This window comes from Vicia villosa, linkage group LG7 (assembly GCF_029867415.1).
Source record: "Vicia villosa cultivar HV-30 ecotype Madison, WI linkage group LG7, Vvil1.0, whole genome shotgun sequence".
Classification (NCBI taxonomy): Eukaryota; Viridiplantae; Streptophyta; class Magnoliopsida; order Fabales; family Fabaceae; genus Vicia; species Vicia villosa.
In genome coordinates, this window is record NC_081186.1 from 66152768 (window position 1) to 66161906 (window position 9139).

General features: G+C 32.1%; 1 protein-coding gene across 1 annotated transcript; it reads right to left on the bottom strand.

The window, feature by feature from the left end:
* Nucleotides 1-5866: 5866 nt before the first annotated feature.
* On the bottom strand, nt 5867-6970 carry LOC131619235 (uncharacterized). Its single transcript, XM_058890355.1, has 2 exons — nt 6371-6970; nt 5867-6274 (listed from the first exon to the last, which is right to left on the bottom strand). The coding sequence occupies exons 1-2, from the start codon at nt 6968-6970 to the stop codon at nt 5867-5869; spliced, it is 1008 nt and encodes a 335-aa protein (XP_058746338.1).
* Between the last annotated feature and the right edge of the window lie 2169 nt (nt 6971-9139).

Genomic DNA, 9139 nt, shown 5'->3' on the forward strand with positions numbered 1-9139 from the left:
CGACTTATTGTTACTTTTCAATTTTATGCATAGCATAATTCTTAGACATATGCGATCCTATATGGGAATGCCAACATTGTCGAGCACAAATGTGGTATCAAGTGCGCAACAACAAGTCAAGGCACTTAATATTCTAAAGTTTTAGTTACGTTGCAAAGGTGGGAAAGTTGTCATCCCTTTTCTAAAACCGTCACCACATCCACTGCGGGCACTATTTTTTTATAGTACAAATTTTGAATACAAAATTTTTCAAGAAAACATTAGAACTTAAAATGCAAAGTTTTCATTCACTTCTTTTAGTATTGAAGCTTATCTCAGATCAGTCTGGAGATAACCGTGTCTACAACGTACCAACGATCTCTAAAATTTCTGCTCTTATTGTTGGTGATATAGATCCAGCTTCATAAAGAGACATCATTACTGAAGCATGTGATGGTCATTGGCAAAGAATAAATGATATTTTCATATAATGAGCAGGGTTACATGTCAAATATACTACACAATTATGGACATGAAATTGTGGTTGCAAAACAAAATCGTTAAACAATAAGAGTGTGTTTGGATGAAGCATTTTAATGAGGGAAAATAATTTTTTAAGGGAATTGAAAATGATTTGACCAAAATTCATTGTTTGGATGAAAAATATGGAGAATGGTTAAAATGATATAAATTTATGAAGTATTTTATTCAAGTTAAATTTAAAGAATTTCAAGTGACATCAAAAAAAAGTAAAGAATTTGAAATTGCTCCATAACTTGAGTGTTAAGTTGTTTATTATTAATTTTTCTAAATTTGCAAAATGATCCTTATATTTTGTTAAAACTATAAATTTATCTAAAAAAAATTCACAAAATTGCAAATAAGTCCCTAATAATTTTCCAAATGGTCCCTTAAATTTTCCAAAAATTGCAAATTAGTCTCTATTTTTCATATTTTAAATTTGGCCAAAAAGTTTTAAAATTGATGAAAATGACCAAAAAATTTAACAATGAATCATTTTAATACTTCTCCAAACAAAGAATTTAAAATTGAATGAATTTCAATTGAATCATTTGAATTGCTTAGAATTTTAAATTCCTTAAAAATTCTTAATTGTCTCATCCAAACACACTCTAAAGGATTGACAATGCTTCCGATTACACGAGCGGTGCAACAAAGCTAAAACTCTACTATATTCTAGAAGATTATTCCAACTGTTATTGGTTGGTGGTACACAATGATGAAATCAGAACATCTTAGTTGGTTGAGAAAGAACCAATCTAAGTTGAGAGTTGGGAAATATCACAAATTAAGCGAACAATCTGGTAGCGGACAAAACAGCAATGATGTCAAAATAGGGAAGCAATATGTTTTTCCATCATCTTTCTTTGGCAACAAATGATATATGGATCAACGTTATTTTAATGGTATGTCAATATCCAGTGCAATTGGTTTTTAAGATATGTTTATAACGTTCACGTGCAACCCTAATTAGTCGAAGCAAAACTTAAAGTCGCATGATCGCCCTGATATTGTCTTAAAAGTTTTCAAGATTAAGTTTGATAAACTACTGACTAATTTGACAAAGTGACACGTCCTAGAAAAGGTTTAGGCATGTATGTTGTTGTTCTTCAACAATCTTGTAACAATCAATTACTCTATTTGCAGTCACATTTTTATCCGTCAGAACCTGGTTAACCGAATATTTGTATTTGCATTTTTAAACATTTTCAGATATTTTTATTAAACTTCGTCGCACATAAATCATTTTAATATATTCATTTTATTTTTCTAATCAAACGTGCACCTGACTTTCACTCGTTCCGATCTCTTTTTATCTTGTTTTTATTTAAACTAGTGTGTATACACGTGCAAGGCACGAGTTTAAATTTAGTATGATTGATTCCGATCAGTATGACTATAAGGAATTTCAAAATAACTATATAATGATTAAGGATATATACTCACGGCCTTGGAACGTCTCCGTGCGAGGCACGGGATAAAATGATTCAATAGAATTTTATACATGATAAAAATATTTTCTCTCATTTCAAAGGATTCAATAAAAAATATTTGATAGTTCATCCATTTTCCAAAAATATTGACTTTTGAGATAGAATTTTCCAAATATTAAAAATAACTTTTATTTATTGACTCAAGTTTTAAAATTAAGAATTATTTTTTACAAAGATACATAAGACTCATATATTATGAATTTACATTAACAAAAATATCATACTCATATATTATGAATTTACATTAACAAAAATATCATATGAATATAAAATTCATATATTATACATTTACATTTATTTATATTTCTTATAAATATTTAATACATCATAAAATAAATTAAATATATAACTATCTATTTGTTTTTTCAGTTGTGATTTCTATGCATCATAATTATCTTACATTTTTTTGTTAAAACAAATATTATATCAATTTTTAGTATAAATGTTACCATTTTAGAGGACCCATGTACCATTGAATCTCCATGTTATTTTTTAAATATTTTCCTTTTTAACTATATTTTATTATAAATAATAACATGTAATAATAATAATAATAATAATAATAATAATAATAATAATAATAATAATAATAATAATAATAATAATAATAATAATAATAATATTATGTAATAATGATATGTAATAATAGTTGATTTATGGATAAAAATATATTATTTCATTCACTAAAACAAAACAAACAAAAAAGTGGGTGGATACATTAGGTGGAAAATTGGTGCTTTGCAACTAGGGATGAGAATAGGCCAGGCCGGCCTACAGGGGCCAATAGCCTAGCCTACTTAAGGTCAGGTCAGGCCATGCCTATTTGATAAAAAGGTTAGGCTTGGGCTTTTTTAAAAGCCTATTTAATAAAATTGATCAGGCTTAGGCTATTAAAAAAGTCTATAGAGTCTTGTAGGCCGACCTATATTTTCATATATATTAAAATTAGTCTAAATAGGTTTGTCTATATATGCATATATATTAGAAAAAGCCTTAAATAGATTGGTCTACATATGCATATATATTAGAAAAAAATGCTAAATAGGTTGGTCTAAATATTCATATATATATGCGACCTATAAGGCTTCTTAAGTAATATGAATTAATTAAAAACATTAATAAGAAAGAGACTTTTAAATAGGCTTTCAAAATAACTCATCTTACATTATTCCATTAAATAGATTAACAAAATCAAATTAAATGAATAACAGATAAATAAAATAAAATAAAAACAAAACTATCTTACCTAAACGAAAAAGAGTGCCACATTCCTTCAATTAAATACTATACTTGAAATAAAAATGAAAATTAATAGAAAAGCCTAAGTCTCTCATTTTCCATTCTTACTTATTTTTTTAAAAAACTTTTAATTTTTATTAAATAAAAATCAAATGCAATAAAAAATTCTTATTAAATAAAAATCAAATGCAATAAAAAAGAAGAAAAAAAACTTCTCTCTTGGAACCAAACGTACATTTTTTCCCTATCTCTACAATTAAACTCCATAAAAATCAATTAAATATAATTATTGTCCATTTATTAAATTTGATTAAAAAATAAAATCTGGAAAATGTAACAAAGATATACATTTCTCACTCCAAAAAAATGAGTCCCATTTTTTTTTGGATCAAAGAAGAATTCTATTCCAAAAAATTACGTAAAATTACAAGCCGATCAGACGATCCAGGCATCTAAGAGACAAAAAGGCCAAAAAGACAAAAAGACACACCAACTAAACACTAGTACAATATCTTTTCAGCTTACTATTATTACTAGCTCTCACATGGATTATGTCAATCACATCGCTGCTATGTAGAGAGCCCACCTTCTTGTTTTGAAATATGATCTTGTTCCGAGTTGTCCATACTGCATAAATGGTCTCAGTTATAGCAATTCTCAGGATGATTTTCTTACTTCCCTTTCCACAAGCCATCTGGATTAACCAATTCAATTCCGTGCTCCAACCCCCCGGTGTATGTACCACGTTAATCCAATTAAGGATATCAAACCATACTTTTTTGTGATAGCACACTCAAAAAATAAATGGTTACAATTCTCAGTAAAGCCACAAAAAATACATTTATCATCATTAGCGACACCAAAACGGAGAAGACGATCTTTAGTTGGAAGCCTTTCCAATCAACTCAACCAAAGAATGAATTTAGCTCTTGGTCTGGCAATGTTACTATAGAAGAGTTTCCTCCAGTGCACCTTAGGTCTTTTTTCTCTCAACATATGATAAATTTTCCTCGTAACATAATTACCTGTATTTTGGAATCCCTTCCAGACCTTTGACTGCATGAGGATGTCCCGGTGTTTAAACATAGCTCTGAGGATCCAAGAGCAATGGTAACCAGGACATTATAATTCAGGACCAACCTTTTTTAAAAAATGGGAATGTATCCAATTTATCCATAACCTATCTTTTTTCTCACACACATTCCATAGAAGTTTCCCAATAGTTGCTTTATTCCACTCTATAAGAGAAATTAAATTCAGACCACCTGTTGAGATAGGATCATTAATATGATCCCAAGCTACCGGAGCTTTTCTAGATTTATTCTCTTTACCAGTCCATAAAAAATTCCTGCAAATACTGTTGATGTGAGTAATAACTTTTTTCGGCAGAGGGAAAATTTGCATCCAATAATTAGCAATAGAGAAAATAACACTTTTCAGAAGTTGTAATCTACCCGCATAAGATGATAATCTAGTGCTCCAATGATTTAACCGAGTAAGCATTTTCTCAATTAAAGGTTGACATTGTGAGAAAGTTAGTTTCTTACTAGCAAGAGGGACTCCAAGGTATTTGAAAGGCAAAGATCCTATAGCAAAACCTGTTATTTGCTAGATATGTTGCTTAGTGTCATCATCCACACCCCCAAAATAAATTTTACTTTTTGGGATGCTCATTCTCAGGCCCGTAGAGTCCGAGAAAACTCTAACTTTATCCATGGTTAGCTTGATAGATTTAACGTCTCCTCTAACAAACATCAAAATGTCATCAGCAAAACATAAATTAACAATCTTGAGTCGTTTACATTTTGGATGAAAATTAAAGTCTAGGATAAGATGAAGACTTTGCAGGACTCGATGAAAATATTCCATTATAAGAACAAACAACAGGGGTGAGATGGGATCACCCTGTCTAAGTCCTCGTTTAGCTTTAAGGATCTTCGATGGAATACCATTAATAGAGAATCTCTATGATACCGTAGTCACACACACCATAATCCACTTGATAAAAATCTGTAGGAAGCCAAGCTCAGTCATAATGTGACGGAGGGCTGTCCACTTAACTGTGTCATACACTTTCTGAACATCCATTTGCACCATACAACGAGGGGAGATATTCTTTCTATTATATTCCCTAATTAGTTCTTGCGCCATCATGATGTTATCGTGAATAATTCTACTCGGAACAAACTCCGATTGATTTTCATGGACCACAGTGTTAATTACCTCACCCAATCGAGCAGTGAGAATTTTAGAGATAATCTTATAAATCGTCGTGCAGCAGGCGATAGGCCGCATGTCCTTGATAGTAGATGCTTCTGGAGTTTTTGGAATTAGAGTGACGAGGGAGCAGTTTACTGCCAGGTACATGTTACAAGTATCAAAAAATTCTAAGATTGCTTCCTTTACATCTTCCTTCACAATTTGCGAGTTTGAAGAAGAAAGCATTAAAGCCATCGATCCCGGGGGCTTTGTTATCACTAATACTAGTAAGTGCTTCCCAAATTTCCTTATCTTCAATTGGTCGAATGATGCGCTTCGCTGAGTCGGTGCTTAAATTTTTTCCTTTGCGAATGGCTGGCAGGTCGATGCCTGTCACGATCGTTTCTTTAGTGCCAACTAGATCAGTATAGAATTCAATTTATTTCTTTTTCAATTATATCTTGAGTATTCAATATTTCTCGAGTCAAGGAAGTTAATGTGTGGATCCCCTTGTGATTGTTCTTCTCCTTTACAGATGCATGGAAAAACGAATTATTTCCGTCACCTAATATAAACCAAGTTACTATTGATTTCTGCAATAGGATAGATTCCTCAAGCTGATTTAAACGTGTGATCTGATCAGTACAATGCTTTACATGTTCAATGGCTTGTGCATCAAATAAATTGGAATTAAGATCATTTTGTGCCTGTTCCAAAACCCTCCTAGCCTGCTGAATTTGTTGCTGAATATTTGTGTATTGTTTGTTTAACTTATGTAGAATAGGCTGCAGATTTTTCAACTTTGCCCAAAGCTTAAACATTGTTGTTCCTTCCATCTTTTGCTGCCAAATTTTAGTGATCAACTGGACATATGATTCATCTTTTGTAGTGCAAGTGATGAATTTAAACATAGTTTTTCTACTGACTTGCTGTTATACCATAGTCACTTTCAATGGAGCATGGTCTGAAATATTTGGCAATAGCACCTCCACTGTAACATCTAGGAGTTGTTGAAACCATTGCACGTTTCCAATCAATCTATCAATTCGTGAATATATTGCATTTTTCGTCTGTTTATTAGACCACGTAAAATGCGAACCTGCAGTCCTTGCTTCAAACAGGCCAGTAATTTGCATCATGTTCGCAAGATCTTTATATTCGGCCTCAGTGACATTGTTGCCCCCAATTCTATCTTGACTTGTGAGAACATTGTTGAAATCTCCAATTACAATCCACAGACTATTTACATTCATGCTTAAGGCTTCAATTCTCTTCCATAACAGTTTCCTTTTCTCTAATTGATTAAAAGTATAAATAATAGTAGCAACATATTGAATAATGCGGTCTAATGTACAAACCTCTACATGAATATATTGATCAGCAATGTTCACCACTCTAATATGCACAATATCCGGTTTCCATAATAACCACACCTTTCCATTATCGTGATGCATGTAGTTGTCTTCATAATTCCAACATGAGCCAAACTTCCTTCTTATTTTTTCTGCATTTATCTTCTTATTTTCCCGTATCACCATTTTTTTCCATTTGCTACTGCCTGTGTAACGAAACTTGTTTTACCACTAGGAGCTTCACTTTCAGGTTTTTTAATGGTTTCCACACCTTAGATTTACATTGCATGGGGCCATTTTTCTGGGTAGAACAGTCATGTCCAATCCTTAAGCATGTATGACAATATTTCGGCCGCCATTCGTATTCAATTTTTTGTGACAGTGTCTTTCCATTATGGTCCTTAATACAACCAGTTTCTCGTGGTTTTTGTGTTAAATCAACTTCGATTAGGACTCTTGCGTACGAGATTCTTAACTTTTTGGCTATGCATTCATCCGTGGCAATAGGTTTTCCAATGGTGCTAGCAATCTTGGACAAATTTTTTTCTCCCCATAAGTGTAACGGTAGATTCGGCAGTGTTACCCATAAAGGGAGAGTTCTAAGCAAATCTTCCTTAATCTCGAAGTCAGGTGTCCAAATATGAAGTAAGGTCCTGAGGTCGTGATATTTTCCTTATCTTCATTGCTATTGAACTTTACTATGAAATATCCCTCGTCGTTGTAATATAATTCCGGTAACGAGACAAAATTCCATGTGTTTTCCATGAACTTCTTTACAGCATGCATAGATAGATTTTCCCATAGGGAAAACAAGATAATGGAATTCTCCCAATATGCTAATTCCCCTACAAGATCCTCTTCATCGATGATTACTTCCATCTCTCCATTCACGAGAGTCGGCGCAATAAACTCCACCATCATTCCTCGTTCTTGATTCCTGTTCCCCTTAATAATATCCACCCATGGTTTTCGCTCCAATGTAAGGGAAGGTGATCGTTGTCGTTCCTCAACCTCAACTGTTTTCTATTTTGGTGAATCATCCTTTCTTAACGTGGACGGTTCAACATGACTCTCTGGTTTATCAGAATTCATATTGTCCTCAGTTGTTTCCGGCCAATCCATGACGTTGGTAGTATTCTTGCTGTCAGTTTTCTTCTGGCGTGCTGCCACCAGTTTTTTCGGCCGGCCAGCCGCCCGTTTACCTAAGGTCATCGTAACCCTAGCAGAGAAAACCACCCATTTTCTCTCATTAATCCAGTTAATCTATTTTTTTAATTCCAATAAAAGCAATTAAAAGCTAAATCAAATCAATTAAAAAATCATATAAATAAAAATAAATCCTCTATTTGTTTGTAACGTGTAAAACAGATATTCTCTTTTATATTCACGACGCACCCATTTCCTCTGTTTATCTGTCTTTTTCTCTTTTCTACAATTCAACAATCAAAGCATTAAGTAAAATACCCTCAACGCACAGAAATCCTAATCCCAATCTATTATATAATTTCACTGCTACAATTACATAGCTTTATAGATCTGGACTCTCCTTGGTTGAGGATGATGGAGGATTTTGGGAAATGTTTATTATGAGAATTATAGATGACTCGAAAAAAGGGAATGTATGGTTTTATAGCGTGAGGAATGAGTGAATTTGGGGCAGGTTTGTATTGATTGAACAAAACCTAAGATAAGATTGGGAAGTTGTAAATAAGATTATTGCAATAATCTCTCAATGGTGCAATCTCTCCTTATTTCACGTGAAAAATAAAAACAAAGTATCATTCATAAAAATTGTTCAGATTCCCTATAGTGAAACCAATAACTAATTGATGTTATATTATATTATATAAATAATTAAGTAAATATAACCAAATAATTAAATAAATTAAATAAAAAACAAATAAAGAAATAATAAAAGTTACTATAAATAGAATGGAAAGAAATTGTTATAATGCATACGGGAGTGACACTTGCAAACTCTAAACAATGTTTCAGATAGTTCATTTTCATTTAATCCATTTTTATTTCGGTTAGTTCATTTCATTTTCATTTAATCAAGTGGGTAGTTCATTTCATTTTCATTTAATCAAGTGGGTAGGGCATATTGGTCCTTGTTGGAATACATGCTAGCCCTAAAATTTACTATATAAGTAATGCTATCTATCATATAAAAATATTATATGTTTTAGAAAAGACTAAAATGTGCTGCTTGCTCACAAACTTGCCACGGGGATAACTTAATCATCTCCCAGCTGCTTTTTGTTTCTTCCTTTCACATCAATGTTGCTTTCCTTTTCTTTACTCCTTCTTTCTCCTATCACCTGGTTTTTCTACTTTTTCTTTCTTCCTAAACCA